We start from the raw sequence: 16,800 nt of genomic DNA, 5'->3' as shown, positions 1-16,800 counted from the left end.
GGCTGCAGTCTGTTAGCGAGTGTTAATGTCAGTCAAATGTGGTATGTTGAGAGCTACTGTTAAGTGCAAATATAGTAACAAAAAAACAAATGAAATCAAACCAAAGCCACAAAGGACCATATTTTATAGAAACAAAATGCAAGAGAATAACACTGACTACACCAAAGAGAACATATAACATATATTAAGCAAAGCTCATTTATTAAGGGTTTTTCTCAGACAGCCAGGATTTTTTTCTTGGATGATCTTTTTTTTGTTTTTTAGAAAATCTGAATCAATTTTAAGCCTGGATGGACCAGGACTGCGCTGAATTTGATCTTACTGCGGTAGGATCCTATTTTTCCTGTGTAATAACTTTCACTCTCACTCTGAATGATAGCTCTGATTGTATGATGCTGCATGATAATAGGCACAAGAGAATTAAGGCTAATGTTTTATGGCATGGGAAAGCCCAATTTGGCTCATCTGGACTTGCTCACATTTTTGCTTTTCCTTTTTGTTCTTTCCACAGAAGATAGAAGACAAAGCTGCACATGTGCCTCCTAAACAGCATGATGGCAAACTGCTTCAGAAAAAGGAAGAGAACAAGAGTCTGATATCAAATGTCACAGAGCCCTTTGTGACCATTGAAAATTTCAGTTACCAATCAGTCATCTTCTGTGTTTTCAGGTCACCTTTTTGTAATGGCTCAGATCTCTTGTTAACTTCACTTGGTACCAAAAACAAAAGCAAAAACAAACAAACAAACAAACAAAATACAGTTAAACAAAAGTATAGTTAAATCCATTACAATGCAGTGTAAATGAGACAGTTTGAAAGTCTAAATTGGGAAGAAAAGGTCAAGTGACATATAAAGCAGCTCCTTTTGAACTGCTTATTAATTAGCAGTGCAAGTGATAATGTTGTCTCTGTATTTATGGCAGTTTTTGGTTTAAATAGACCAAATTTCAGTTTAGGTTTGATATGGTTTATAGTGTTTTTATCAGACTGGGTTCATCAGGAGTGAGGAAATCTCGACATTAAATGTAATTGCAGTTGGGCTTAAAGGGTCCTCTTTTACTTTGTCATCTCTGTGAATAGTTTTGTTAGTAACAAACTTCTAAACGACTGAACCAAATGAAACAAACCGTAGGTGTGATCACACCCTCAGTATCTGTCGAGTACCACCATTTCTACTACAGTCCACGGCTTTCTCTCACAACTGATCTCAGGAACATACACGCCACAGAGGGGTGTCTTCCTCTAAGCCAGTCATTTGCAGTAACATGCTAGGACGTGGCACTAACTGCAAAAACACAACTTCTATGCACTGGCTTTTCACCAAATGTGGCAAACCCAGGCTGTTGTGGTTTTTGCACCAGTAGTGAAAAGATACAGCAGAGCCCACTGTGGCACAAATGCACCTACGCTGGGCAGGGGGTGTCGGGGGAAAGGAAGCCAATTTTAGAAATTCAGGGGGCGTACAGGGAACCATGGGCTGGTGTGAAAAAGTCTAGTGTGTTCCTGGTTCATGGTTCTCTCTCTCTCTAGCTGTGCTAATGTTTTTAGCTGGGTGAGCCATGATGATTTTTCAGTTGTCACGACTGATCTCAATACTGTGTGGTTTCATGTGTGAATAATTACACACAACAGGCACTGAAAAATACAGGGAGGGTGTATAACAGGTGCATTCATTCGTCAGGATGTATGAGCGTGACTCAGTTTGTAAAACCGAGGATTTCTGACACCACTTAGCATTTTTTTTCTAAGCTGTTTTGCATATGATCCTGGTGCAGTTTGTGATTTTGATAAATACAGTGACAGGGTGTTTACAATTTACAGTAGTACCATGTCAACATGATATTAAACATTTTGTTGGTGCTTTAAGCAGTAAACAGGACACCCTGACTGGTCCGTAGCTTGCAGCCCCACAGACAACAAAGTGTGATGCAAGTGTATTGTGACACTTCTCTATCAGAACCACCATGAATTTCTTTTGGCAATTTGGCCTTCAGTAGCTTGTCTGTTAGATCGGACCACACGAGCTCACTCCTCATTGCATCAGCGAGCCTTGGCCTCTCATGACCCTGTCAGTGGCTCACCGCTGTTTCTTCCTCGGACCACTTTTGTTAGATACTGACCACTGAAGTGCAGAAACACCCCACAAGAGTAGTTTTGGAGATGCTCTGACCCAGTCATTTATCCAGCACAATTTGGCCCTTGTCAAACTCCCTCAAATCCTTAAACTTCTCCATTTTTTCCTGCTTCTAACACATGAACTTTGAGGACAAGATATATATAAATCTTATAAAGTTTGTATCTGTCTTGTGTGAAACTTGTATGAAAAGCAAACAAGAGTGAAAACAGATATAAGATCCCTTGAAAAATTATATAAATGAAACTTGTATGTTTTGGATACTTCCTAAAACAATATGAAAGTAATGAGAAAGTGTCCACTTTCATGAGTAAATCATATAAGCCTTATATGATTCACTATATGAAGCAAGGTAAAGCTGATGCAAGTCTTTTATAAGTTTTTCCTATTTCTTTTCCATGTGGGTTCGCTGGACAAACTATATTTCACCGACTAATAGGTGCCATGATGAAGAGATCATCAGTGTTACTTACTCTATCTGTCAGTGGTCATAATGTCGCGGATGATCAGGGTATGATAACATTTATAAAACTATGATTATTCCTGAATCATAGTTTTAGGGGTAACATTTGAATGAGTGAATTCATAAAGAGCTTCACTCCAAGTATTTTTAGTGTTTTGCTGAAACTCTGGCCATGATATAAGATTTATACTTTTACTCACTTTCAAGCTTGACATTTATTTTATTTAGTTGAATTTTTAAAATATAGTTTTGGAATTAGAAAAATGTAAAGAGCATTTATTTACCCTTTACTGATTCAAAGATTATTTTGCAAACATCAACCATCAAATCCTGATGCAGGGCTTTCCGAGTATGTAAACACAGGTTTGGATCTTCACTGAACCCAGTTGTTGCTATAACCACATGGCACTCTTCTATTTGTAAAACCACAAAAAACAACACCAAACAGCTGTGAAGTTACAGAGAAATGACTTTAACTGATATTTTTTTTAAACCTTGAGAGCTTGTATTATTATTGCTCTGCATATGCTTGAATACATTTTCCTCACTTTATACAATAGGTTGCTATGCGGATTGCCTACCATCTGGTTATTTCAGATTTTCAGCTGTCTTCCTGTAACAATTTTAATGAGCCATCAAGTGATTAAAATGTCCAGGATTTGTGGGATGGACATCCAACAGCATGACATGTAGTATCGTGACGGTTAATGGGAGGTTAGCCACCATGAGTAATAGAGCACATCAGACCTTGTAAGGCTGTATTAACAGAAAGCCTGAATGTACTGGATTGACTAGAGCTTTGTGCTACAATTTAGAAATTGTAAATTTTCACACATTCTCATTTTTTTTTAATTGTGATTAAAATATCTCCCCTCTCCGTTTTTAGCCCGATTTGGGGCAACAATTATTTTGCCCCAGGTAGAGCGGACGGTGGTTTTAAAATATGGGCAGACTCGGGGCTGGGACTGGTGAAAGATGCTTTCGGGGGTGATGGAAGACTTTTAAGTTTTGAACAACTAATCTCTAAATTTAATATCCCTCGAAAGCACTTTTTCAAATACCTACAGTTTAGGAGTTTTATCAGGTCTTATCATAATGATTTTACACAAATTCCCCCGCTGTCCACATTAGAGAAAATCCTAACCAAAAACCCCACTGGTAGAGGAATGATATCTGAATTATATAACTTGATGATGACATCCTCTCCTGATTCATCTGCTGCTAAGCTTGAAGCTTGGAGGTATGACTTACAGGAGGAATTGACAGTGGAGCAATGGAGTAAAGCATGTAAGCTAGCCCAAACACAGACAGGTAACACACGTCTAAAATTGCTACAATTTAATTGGTTGATGAGAGTGTACATAACACCAGAAAAACTTAACAAATTTAATATGCAGATCCCTGACATCTGTAATAGATGTGAAGAAGATAAGGGCACATTGCTCCACTGTTTATGGTCATGTCCAAAAATAAAGGAGTTTTGGGAAGAGGTTAGAGTAATGATAAAGGAGATTTTGTCAATTAAACTTGTGATGGATCCCAAACTTTTCCTACTGGGATTATATCCTGCAGGATGTAACATAAATCATTTTGAAAAAATTTTCATAAATATGGGAATACTGCAAGCAAAGAGAGTGATAGCTCTAACGTGGAGAAGTCTTGGCAAACCAAGTATTTCACATTGGTTCAAAGAATTGTCTTTATGTTTACCATTAGAGAAAATTGCATATACTTTAAAAGATAAACAAGAAATTTTCCAGAAAATTTGGGGGCGCTACATCCAGTATATTGAGAATGAAGATCTTTCTGGTTTACTGCGGGAGACAGGGACAGCCTAACTATTCCCTGTACAGGACCACAACCATATGCTGCAACCTGAAGATTACTCTTTAAAATCTGTCAGAAGTCTCATGGACTCAAGTGCTTTCATTGAATGTACCTTGTGTTTCGTTTATTGTGTAAATTTGTGTGTGCATGTACTTTATATATGTATATATGTAAAACTTTAATAAACATATTGTTGAAAAAAAAAATTGTGATTAAAATGAACGAAAAGCAGGTGCAGCGTTTATTATTTTAGTGATGTAGAACTAATCTGATGTCTGCAAATGTGACGCTAATGTGAAACTATAATATGTGCACCTACTAGTAAAATCAAAGCGCCGACCAACTTTACTGGGGCGATCGTGGCTCAAGAGTTGGGAGTTCGCCTTGCAGTCGGAAGGTTGCCGGTTCGAGCCCTGGCTTGGACAGTCTCGGTCGTTATGTCCTTGGGCAAGACACTTCACCCGTTGCCTACTGGTGGTGGTCAGAGGGCCCGGTGGCGCCAGTGTCCGGCAGCCTCACCTCTGTCAGTGCGCCCCAGGGTGGCTGTGGCTACAATGTAGCTTGCCATCACCAGTGTGTGACTGGTTGTGTAAAGCGCTTTGGGGTCCTTAGGGACTAGAAAAACGCTATACAAATACAGGCCATTTACCATTTCTCTCGAATAAAAGGTAGATACTAGAAAAGAAGTGGGTGTTATGAGTCGTATGCGTGCATTTACCTATTTGGTATTTAAGTGCATTTTGTACATGTGAGTTTGCAATTGAGAACTCGCATGTAGAAGGTGATACGTTCAGACAAGTGGTCCTGCGCTAAAGCTCTACCTAGTGTTCGAGCTGACCCTGCTGTAGCCTGCGAGACTCTTCAACTCAGTCAGGCAGAAAGAAAAGAGATGAAGAAACCACATCAAGCCATGGGAGAGCTGATGGGAAAGTGATACACAGTGAGTGACCTGGAGAACAATGCATCTCTGCTCGGCCTGTGGGCTGCTGGCAGGCTGATAGAGAGGAGATAGAAGAGACATGGACTGACTCATGTAGCTGAGCCTCATAAGAGGAGCTGTGAGCGTGGTGATCCAAGCTGGCGTCCATATGTGGGAGGACAGGCTTTTCTTTCACGACCACTCCACATCGTCTTTAAAAAATGACAAGAAGTGGTTCCTAAATAGTGATGCACGACCAGATGTTTCAATGTGACAACTGAAGCAGTTTAATACATATGGGAGTTTATCACAACAGACCTTTAATGTTTGATTTCTGGAATTATATCCATTTCTGGTGCCACACTATCAGATGTATGTCTGAAACCAGATTTCCCAACCACTTCAATACTTTAACCCGCAAACGAGCACAACCATGAAGCAACACCGCTGCGTTAATAGAGTTTTTTTTCCCCTGGTGTCTCTCTCATCTCTATGAGATAAATATATCCATTTTGTCCTCAGCTGGGATTCAGTAGGGGTTCTAGTGGGCTGCTTGATGCTATGCTATGTTGGTTTTCCCTTCAGAGACATTTACTTTGTCTGTCATGATTCGTAGAGCTGGAGTAATTGGCTCTTCCTGAATCAACCTCAATATGGTAATATTGCCTATTGAGAATTTTAGAAAGATTTTCCTAGAATTGTTACCTAAAACAAATATTTTAGGTCTTCCTTTGTTTACTGTTATAGCTGTTAAAATTAATACTTTAGCAACGACAAAAACATAAAACTTACTTGACGGTGAAAAAGTTCTTCAAGTGAGGGGAGACCCCGAGAAACTTGCAGTTAATAACTGCGTAGCTGATATTAGTCAGGACAATTTTCTTCTTGTACATTTTTCCCACATCAAAGTCCTAAAATAGAACAAAACATTTAATATAATAATTCAGTTCAATTCAATTTTATTTATATAGCCCCAAATCACAACAGCAGTTACCTCAAAGCACGTTATATTTTAAGGTAAAGATCCTACAATAAAATAAAGACATACATTTTTGTGTTTTGGGACTGAAAAAACCCTCATACCTTGAAGAGGATGACCTCTGGTTTACTAATGAATGGAGGCCCTCTTAACTCTTTTCCACGATTTCTTTTAGCAGTCATATTGAGCTTTCCACTCGCTATTGGAGGTTCTTCTTGCCTCAGTTGTATTTGCACCAGTGTAGCATTCTCATTGGGGATCTTCTGTAACCACACAAACAAAGCAACAACTGCTAATTTGAAATAATCTACTATAAGATACTCAAAGATTGCAGCCAAATGGATCCACAGTAAAAAAGTGAGATAAGTTTTCTGGATTATAATTTCTTATAATTTAAACCCAGAGTCATTCTGACAGATTTTCCTTCATTTACTACAAAAAGCATTTCTCTGCCACGTAGAAAAACTGAGAACTACTGTTGAAATTGCTCTTCTTTTTCTTATTTTAAGTTATCTGAAGGATTAAATGTGTAGTTAAACTTATTTACACCAACAGATAGAGGAGTTTCATGGTCCTGTCCACTTGTAAAATGTAAAATGAGTTTGACATTCCTGGAATAGAACATGTAGGAGTTTGTATCGTGATAAAACAACAGGTAACTTCATCATTCAAAAAGCTTTCTAAAGGTGTTTTTGTTATTCAGTAGTTGGAAGTTTAAATCATTTTTAGGCTTGGTCTAACACATCCAACATACCGTATAGCAAACATGTTTTTCTAGTGTCAGAAATTAAACTGAGCACGAGGTTATTTTAAAATACTGTCACCTTAGGGCACAGGCATGTACGCAGCACTCTGGCTCCAGTTTCTCTCGCCATCAAAAACATGCTAAGTTAATTCTCCTGTCACTGTGCCCTTGACCATATGCTTACAGCTGGAGTACTGGCTGCACAGAAACTGCCCACTGCTCCTAGTAAGGATGGATTAAATGGAGGGAATGAGTTGCTCTGTGAGGATTTATAAAGCATATCTAACCAAAACTTGATTTTCAAGAGTCCTACTTACTACATGTTTTCACAGTTGTCTAAAAATAGTGTGTGAGCTTTATGTCATAAATAGTACCCATCTCCCCCAACCCCCTGACACTGAATTAGATAATTGGTAGAAAATGGATAGATATCATTATGGATCAAGATAGTGGATTTGATACTAGTGTCAAAGAGAAAAATACAAATCTAATACTTTGAGAAATATTAATACCTAATGGTATTGGTGTGGTTTACGAGGCTGCCTTATTCAGCGTTTTGTATTTTTATTCCGTCCATGCTTTATTCTGCACTGTAGAGCGCTTTTAAAACTTTGCTACAAAGTGACGTGTTGACATTTAATCACTGTTCTCCCCCTCATGAATCATCTCATTAGCTTTGTTGTATCGTTCTGCTCTGCTGTTGTGCTGGCTGTGTTGAGAAGTAGCCTTTGATAAGGGCGTCAGTCTGATCTGTATTTTAGGAGGAGAGATCACTTCCACTTGGCTTGTCACTCGCTCAGACCTCTGAGCTGCGACGCTGTGCTCGCTCTGGGCTCACAGGCACCGGCACAATGAGAAGTGATGTCCATCGCCCCACATTTCAAGAGCGTCAAGAGTGGGGCGCCAGATTAGACGCAGAGGCTTCTCATCTCCATGTCAGTGAGGCAGTGTAGAAACTTTCACCTTTACTGTCAACTTCCATGGAACGATCTCAAAATTGTCACTGTAGGCCAATGCTGATATGATCAACACAACTCAATTTGACTTATTTTATATATATATTAAAATAAATGATTTCTATATTAAAATATTAGCTAAGCTGTAGTTGTTGTCTAAACAAACGTACCTACAGTATCATCGATGGAAAGCCTCGCAATTGCTTATGTAGAAATGGGAAAAAATTGGCTAGCTGTTGATTTCTAAAATGTAAACAGTGTTCTCTCTAATGTGACTAATCACATTAATGCTTTCAGAATCATTATTAATGCCATTAGTACTAACTACTATTTATTCCCAAATAAATAATACAAGTTTTCAAAAACAGAGCTCTACCTTGTTCCCTCAGCACTGAGGCCTGACTGCTGACTCTTTGTACAGAGTTTATGTGTATGTTGTATGGCGTCTCTTTTCACCTGCCTGAAACAAGCTTCACTGTGACCATGCTGAGTTATTCCCATTCCAGTCTAATGCACATGCTCCAACCAACTAGCAGGAGTCTCGAGTGCAATCTTTAGGATATTAATGTGCCTGCTGAATGGTACTTGATTTATGGCCGTTTAAATTTAGCAGCTTGCATAGGTTTGCTTTTGGTCGCCTGTTGTTTTAGTCAACCTTGATGTTTTGGTCCCACAGCCCGGAGAATTCAGGCTCAGCCAGACTGTCAGTAGGGATCTGGTGATTCACTTTCTCCTCGCTTTCCTCAGTTCCCTCTAGGTCCTCAACATCAGAGCAAGCTGACGATGACGAGGAGCTGCTGGTGTCACTGAAATCTCTGAACTGTTGGACAAATACAAACACACACAAACACAAACGATTCATTATAAATTGGTCAAAATGCCCTCCAAGCAATCATTTTATAGTAGGCATCTCAGATCTTAGATTCCCCCTCACGATTGTGGCTCTCTCCTCAGCAGCTGATGGGGGAACAGGATCCAGGTAGTACGGGATCTTCTCACTTGCCCTCCTCAGAGATAGAAACTTCTCAGTGGCTGAGGGTTTGGCCAGTAGCAGTGCTGGCTTCCTCTGTCTCCTATTCGTCAGCTGTTCTTCCTGAAGGATTTTTGAAACAATCTCCACTCTTTTTGACTTCTGGCTCTCCTCAAATTCCCTGAGAAGGGTAAATCAACAACACTGCATTATCCTGAAATGGGGTCATGCATTCCTCAGCACACAGTGAGAGAAAACACCCACACGTTGCTGCATGGAGTGGGAGTGGAGGACATGCGTGTGGGAGAGGAGAGGATAGGAGAGGACAGGAGAGGAGAGTAGAGGAGAGCAGAGGAGAGGACATACCCTTCTTTACGTTTTGTTTCCTGCTGTTGTTTCTGCTGGTACATATGTTTGATACTGTTGATTCCTTGGGCCTGCAGGGATTCTCTCAGTTGTCTTTGTAGCTGCTCTTTCTTCAGGGCGTTAGCTCTGGCTCTGCTTTGCTGGACCTGTAAATTCTCCTAAGGAAACAATGGCAGACTAATAAAGCTATACTCGACCACATGCAGCTTTAGGACTGAACTGACTGTTTGAAGGCAGAGACATGAGACATTTTCTCTTAAGACACACAATTTGCCTAGAATCATATGTTTAATCAGAAAATACAGCAATAAACAAAAACAAAGCATCGTCAACAGTAAATATCCACACACAAATCAAAGTGAGCCTAGTTGGATCACTATGACTTCATAGCTTCATTGCTAAATAATTCATAATGCAAATGTTAATTTAGGCACTTAAAATGATGTTATAGTAAGCAAAAAGCACGGTAACAATATAAAAAAATAATAACACATAGACCTGGCTTTTTTATGTCATCATTAATGAAACAACCATAATGCTATGCTGTTCTGTTGCTTACTTGGGTTGCTTCTATGTTAGTTTTCAATGACTTTACAGCCTGTAACCTCTTTTCCAGTAACTCCTGGTTCTGCTGCTCCCTCTCAGCCTCCTGCTGATGCATCCTGAATGAAACGGGGACACTTACTAAGCACGCAAAATGTCAAATACAGCACAGAGAGAACACAGCAAATGTGCTATTATTGCCTGGCATTAAAAACCCGAGGTTGAGCCAAATTTACACCGGTGACATCGTAAGTAGTACAAAAGGACAGAATTCAAGTCAACTTATAGGTGGAAAAAACTTGGAAGTAACAGCAAATATTTTCAGATTATCTTCAGCCACAGACAAATGCATATTTTGTAAGTATACAAATATACAATACAATACAATTGTATGTTCAGTTTTTATAACCTTTACTGAAATTGTGTGTTCATAATATATAAATGGCATTTCCACAAGGTCAACTATTGGCTTATTGGAGTTTTTATAGTTTTTAGCTTTCTAGGCACCAGCTATTTCTGTGTAGAATTAGTTTCCATTAACAAATAAAAAAAATATATACAATAAGACCTATGATGGTCTCACTACATTTCCACAACCGGTTCAATTGATGGTGTAGATTGTGCTAAAATTTACATTTGTCAAATATCATGCAGGATCATTATACACCAGAACAGACTCTAATGGCTTGAGTAATTAGTGACTTTTAGAAAAATCAAGATTTGAATAGATTTTTTGTTTTCTCAGATCCCTTTCAGCTACATCAATGATGTATGAATCTGAGCTCTTTCAAGTGTCATGTCTACTCTGCTTGTAATGCAATTTGCCAGGATGAGTGAATGATCAATAGGACGTGCCAGCTCTCCAATGAGTCCTCTGAGATAATTCACATCTTTGTTTTACCCCTCTGACACTGTTTATTGGTTTAAAAGCTGATTACCTTTTTACAGTCTGTTTCAAGTACTTGGCAGCTATTTTGCGGCTCGCTCGGCCCTCTTCGATTTTCCTCTGACATTCAGTCTCCTCTTTCTTTAGCATGGCTGCCTGTTTACTATCAGAAGAGAATCACAGACACTTACACACAGAGTGTTATCATCACATGGCTATTTTTGGCTTGTGATAGAGGCTTCTGATGAAAATAATCACATGCTTTAAATATAATGGATACACAGGAACAAAATGTGCCTACAAGAATCATTTCACTCAAGTTATGCGCAACGCATCTCTCTTAGTTATTCAGATAATGACAAATCATTTTCAATTTTCTATGCATAATAAGGACAACAAGTCAGGGAAAAAAGCAAAGCTTTTAGAAGGGTAAATATGGCTGTTTTCCATACTCCCTCAGATTCTTCATCTTGAGTTGCAGGTTTTGGCTGGCTTCCCTCTCCTGCTGCAGCCTCGTTGCTGCCTTCTGGGCTTTAAGAACCTGGAAGAGCTGCTCCTCTTCCTGCACCTCCTGCCGGAGCAAGGAGCATCTGCCAAGCTCAACTTCCACCTCACTCAGCTCCAGTCTGAGGAGCAAGGACAAATGCATGCAGATGGAATAAAATGAATGGGAGAACTCTAAAAACACTAAGTATCTGTAGAGTCAATACGATGAATATTACCACCTCAATATCAGCCAGCTGTCAGCCCTGAAAACACATGCAGTTAAAAATCCCTGATCCTTCTACTTTAAACTATAAACACGCCCTTTTCATTCAATGGCAGTTTCACCAAGAGGTGACACTTTCCATACAAAATTTTGACTTTAACAGTTTCACACTGTTTTGAGAGATTTCATACTGACATTGTTTTAACCGACTGAAATACTCTCATTAGAAGCTGTAAGCTTATAGTCAGCTTGACCACTCAGAGATTTTGCACTGCGAAACACCAGAACTATTCCTATTCTATCCTATTTCTAAACTGTTATTGTTTATTTATCCTATAAATGTTGTTTAAATGAGAGGCGAGCTTAAACCAGGCTGTATGACTGTTTAAAAAGCTTCTAAAGCTGCACTGAAACCATTATAGTATGTTATTTCCCTCTAGAAAAACCCACACTTCCTAACAGCAGAATGAAAAAGGATTCCTTACAGATTTTTCACACAGCAAAATTGTTTACAGCCTTTATTACTGTATTGAGTAACCAGGCTTTATGACTAAAAAGTGCACTAAAAAACAAACAAACACAAGGGGCTGCAGAGCTGTGGGTGTGTTTTCTAGGATACCACTGAAGTGCTGAAATACAATCCATGAAGACCAGTTAGAAAAATACATTTTTGAGTTTGAAGCTTTATCAGACACCCAAACACAGCAACATGCTGACAACTGTAAAAAAAAAAACAGAAATACACTGTTCTTGCAACAGAATAATCTCCCACCCTCTGTGTTTGCTCTCAGTGTCAAAGCAGTGGTACAATTGAGGCAAATAAGGGTGCTGGCCTTTTCTAGCAGTACTAATGCCTCTTAGATCAAGACCTGTTTTCCTCTTGGACTCACTCTAGTTGCTTCAGCTCAATGTTGATGTGGCCCTCGAGCTCCTCCTCGCTCTGCAGCTTTTGACATAGGTGCTTATGCCGGGCTCGCAGTCGAAACAAAGCCACGCTGACAAATTTTAAACAGAAAGACAAAAAAATTAGTCAAAATAAAAGCACCAAAGGCCAGTCAGTTTATTTTAAACTCACCTGTTGTCTGTTACTTTCTGTTGTTCTATCTCTCTCTCCAAGTTATCCCTCTGCTCCAACAAACTTTGAATATTCTGTTGACAGAGTTTTAGCTTTTCTCTGGAGGAAAAATAAAAAAAACACAGGATAAAGAAGACAAGCTGCAGTGCTGACATAGAGAAACTCCAAAAACATGAACATTTTCAAGGCAGTTAAAGTAGGATGCGTTCAGAGCACCGGCTAATGGATTTCCTTGAGGCCACTGCAACAACAGGGAGGTAATTCTGTGTCCTAACAAGGTAATCAAATGAAGATATTAGAAAGCTGAGAGTGGACACACACTGTAACAGCTTTGAATTGCCCAATGTTCCTTTTGCAGTCTAATGGTGTGCAACACAACAATCTGTGGCTGTGGCAAAAGACCGTCATAAAAAGAAAATTGTGGCACGTGGTATGACAAGGTCTGCAGACTGGTTGAAAGATAGGTGCATTTAGGTTCCCATTAAACACACGTTTACTGTGACTGTAGTATAACTCCACGCTGACCGCTGACACTCTGTGCTAAAGGAAGATGACAGACATTTTCCATGGAACTGCATCACAGTTCATCAGGTGCTCAATGGCTCATGGTCCAGACAAATAAAAAGACAGAAGGAAAGTGGGGAGAAAGGACATTATAAGAAATGTTCTGTCCTCGGCTGAAATCATTTCCCACAAATTGCCGAATCAATTGGAACAGATATGATTGGCCTTGTGTGAAAAGGGCAGGAGCAGAAAAAAGTGGAATAAAACAGGGGAAAATTTTTGAAAAGACTGGGCAACAGCCTGTGTATTTTTTTTAAATTCTCATAAAAAAAGCTTTTCTACTGGTACTGGTCTGTGTGGAGTCTAGAAAGGCTCACAAAAATCTATGTAGGTAAGGAGCTTCTGTAGCTCTAGAGGTCTGTCGGTGCCAGGTTCAGACCTGGCTTTCAGCACGTCATGCTCCTTCTGTCGGTGAAAGCAGTCCAGCTGGTCGAGGTTTCGTCTCAGCTTGAACATCCGTGCTGTCTCGGCATAACTCCTCTTCTTACAACCGTCAGCCATAGCCGCAAGGTCACCGTCACCATCACCAACACCATCATCCTCTCTTGGGGCAGATGCAGAATGACATTTAGAAAAGGCTCCTTATGTGATGCAAACTCTTAGATACACACACTGTTATTCACAGTCTGTCTTTCATGTATGGAGGTATACGATGTAACAGACTTTCAACAGATGCTGGAATAAAAAACAGAAATTGAACTTTATTGCTTTGTATAACAATATCTGACCGAAACAAGCACCATGGTTTTGAATACAAAACACACTGGCATTTGGATTTAATTGCCCAATAGTTCTCAAAAAAATAGCAAACACCCACTCAGACAATTCTTCTAACCAGTCCAAATCAGCAGGCACATCTGACTCTTCGGCTTTAAAGGTTTCATCACTTGGATCATCTGAAATAAATGAGCATATCTCAGTCTCAAGCTAAAACAGGCTGTTTTATATTGTGTTATGGATAAAGTAATGTATATCTGTGAGACTTGAAGGCTTTTTTTCCCTGAAAGCTACATGAAGCAGCAGAATCAGGTATTTACTGTCCTCACCTGGACTGAGGTGGACATCCAGCTGTCCACACCTGTTAGGCTCCACCTCTGCGGGACTTCTCCTGTCTTCTACCTCCATGTCACCTTATTTATGAAGGGCACAGGACCACATTACTGAGCAAGCCTTAATTATAACGGCACATAGAAATAGACATAGCAAATCTGTTAAGTCCAGGTGAACTCATTCAATGACTGAGAGCCAGTTCTTTCACGCAACAGGAAAATAAATTAATATAAAAGAAATGGGCCACTATTGCTGAAATTTAAATGTAGTTTTAAGCGGCTCTTTTTGGCGACTTAGTAGGGTTAGGTTACATTTCCTTAGTGCCAGTGTGACATTTGTCCCAAGCACCATAACATTCAATAAGAATAACCCTAAAAGAAAACTGGTGTGTCTTTTATTCGAGTTGAGCTAGCTTGAAAAGCAAGAGAGTGGGGTCAGCTAAAGCAAAAAATAATAATAATACCGTGTTTGCTCTGTGTCACTCTTACGATAAAAACAATACATTAAAAAAAAACGGTTACCTTTTGTAGCTCGTCTTTCCTTCTCTTATAAAAACGGCTTCTCAACATTACTTTTTCTCAAAGCAGCCATGTTTGCTGGTGTTTCCAAGGAAACGTGACGCGAGGGGCGGAGTCGTACTGCCCGCTGAAACCTTCCAGGTGCGACAGAAATTAACCGTTGGTGGCAAAATAGCACCGACAGCGTCTATAATGGATTTACCTGTCGAAATGATCCAAAAAAGTCTGTCGTTGTGCGGTAATGACATGGCAAACTGTTACAGACATTATAAGACTTTAATTCAACATGAAATGTAAAGGTTTTAGTATTTAAAATGACTTTCTTTCTTTCTTTCTTACAACATTATTCTATTTTTATCTTATTGTATATTTTATTCTATTTTATTCTACTGTATATAGTATTTTATTTTATTCTATTCTGTACAGTTGTGTACTGTATTTATTCTTATTTTATTTTATTCTAATCTTTGCTTCATAACTTTTGCACTGTCCACTTCCTGCTGTGACAAAACAAATTTCCCACATGTGGGACTAATAAAGGTTATCTTATCTTATCTTACATTGCACATTGCCATTCACCGTTTTTTTCCCCTCTGGCCTGACAACAGTCAAGAAGCCAGAGAGCAGAAAATATCTCAGCTGATTCAGAGAGAATGATGAATCTGTGTTATGCAAAGTCTTTTGTCAAGCATGCACAACCCCATGGGAAAAAGGCATGCATTTTCTAGTAGATTGGTGGCTTATTGCACCATCACAAGGCTTCTTTTTCTTTTTGCCATTATTAAGCTTTCATCAAGCTCATCATACTTTTGAAGAGGAATTCACAAGAGGAGGGAGAAATGTGTGTTTTTACTGTATAACACACTGAGGTCATGTGATAGGCCTAGAGGAATAAGTTGTATTACCATAGGAGGCCTGGTAAATAAATAGTGTGAGGATGCGTGACTGTGATGTATGGGAGGGAGAGTTTTTTTGTTTTGTTTTTTGAGATAAAGGCAAGAACAGTGACTGCAGTAGAAAAAGGGAGCTCAGCCGATATTAAGGATGGATCAGCTGGAGAAAAACAGAAAGATAAGAGAGAGAATACATGATGGTGAAAAAAGGAGCCTAACAGGAAAAAGAAGGAGTTCATGGATGAGGAATACAACAAATGCAGTCCTGTTAAATGCACTGTAGTGTGTACGACAGTCTAACATTTTCCACATCAAAAGCCCTTACGGTCCAACTCCAAGAGAAGGGGTGGCCAGGAGTGAATCCACAGCCCCTGGCCATGTTGACCTTTATGGTGCGGTTGACAATAAATATAAGCACCCACCTAATGGAGAGAGCTTGAAAAATAATTGAGTTACAAAACTTTGGAAAAGTGGACTCATAGAACAAAAACAACCCCACTTCAGGAAAAATGTATTAACCACATTCAGAAAGAGACTAATGACTAGTTCAACTTCATTAACTTGTATTTGATGTATATATTATCCTCTTAAACAGCATTGTTTCTGTTTTGTCTGCATGGTGAGGATTACTGCATCAGATTTGAATGTGCCTTGCCTGACCATATTCACAGTTGCTGCTTTGCTCAATGAGACATAATGAGTGTTTTTCAGGAATTTTTAGAAATTCAATACTCGAAAGTAGGTATGACAGGAAAGTAGAGGAGGAGCAAGACATGAGGAGTGCCAGTGTCCTCATCCCTCCCATCCCTGTATTCTCTAATATGACTTTTCTGTCAACTTACTGTACTGATGTCTTATCTAATCTCTATTCAGTTCCTTTAGAGGCTAAATCTCGTGAAACTGTGGCCTTTGAGCTCTTACACCAGAAAGTGTTTGATCCCTGAGAAACAGTCTGATCTGCATGTGCTTTAGAAAAGAATTATATAACAGTCTGGGGTGGAGGCGTGGATGTAAAGTGTACATACTGTAGGCCTATTTCACGAAAACCTAGCAACACACGCAACCAGGTTTTGGAGGGGATATTCCAGATCCACTCAATAAGGCTTTTTAACAGCTGAGGTTGCAACACGACAAACACGGTCTGTGATTATGTTTACACTGCAAAGGAGGACATTACAAAATTCAACTAAACAGTTGTTCTTT

At 39.3% G+C, this 16,800-nt stretch overlaps 1 protein-coding gene across 4 annotated transcripts in view; it reads right to left on the bottom strand.

Moving 5' to 3' along the window:
* Positions 1-14,868, bottom strand: part of cfap74 (cilia and flagella associated protein 74) — a 51,666-nt gene extending 36,798 nt beyond the window's left edge. Inside the window, exons 1-15 of one of the 4 annotated variants that reach the window (XM_005459865.4) lie at positions 14,708-14,868; positions 14,183-14,266; positions 13,954-14,032; positions 13,516-13,680; positions 12,573-12,671; positions 12,388-12,492; positions 11,241-11,414; positions 10,841-10,951; positions 9,919-10,021; positions 9,360-9,517; positions 8,958-9,174; positions 8,679-8,843; positions 6,427-6,585; positions 6,136-6,254; positions 5,454-5,555 (exon numbers count right to left, since the gene is read on the bottom strand). In XM_005459865.4, the coding sequence (XP_005459922.1) occupies positions 5,454-5,555; positions 6,136-6,254; positions 6,427-6,585; positions 8,679-8,843; positions 8,958-9,174; positions 9,360-9,517; positions 9,919-10,021; positions 10,841-10,951; positions 11,241-11,414; positions 12,388-12,492; positions 12,573-12,671; positions 13,516-13,680; positions 13,954-14,032; positions 14,183-14,261 (1,835 nt within the window). In that variant the 5' untranslated portion in view covers positions 14,262-14,266; positions 14,708-14,868. The remainder of the gene's footprint in view (positions 1-5,453; positions 5,556-6,135; positions 6,255-6,426; positions 6,586-8,678; positions 8,844-8,957; positions 9,175-9,359; positions 9,518-9,918; positions 10,022-10,840; positions 10,952-11,240; positions 11,415-12,387; positions 12,493-12,572; positions 12,672-13,515; positions 13,681-13,953; positions 14,033-14,182; positions 14,267-14,707) is intronic. The other 3 variants (XM_005459864.4, XM_005459863.4, XM_019350195.2) reach the window with 3 other exon arrangements.
* Positions 14,869-16,800: the final 1,932 nt, after the last annotated feature.

This window comes from Oreochromis niloticus, linkage group LG20 (genome assembly GCF_001858045.2).
Source record: "Oreochromis niloticus isolate F11D_XX linkage group LG20, O_niloticus_UMD_NMBU, whole genome shotgun sequence".
NCBI classification, from domain to species: domain Eukaryota; kingdom Metazoa; phylum Chordata; class Actinopteri; order Cichliformes; family Cichlidae; genus Oreochromis; species Oreochromis niloticus.
The sequence above is the reverse complement of the archived record's forward strand: the minus strand, read 5'-3'. Positions and strand labels throughout refer to the sequence as shown.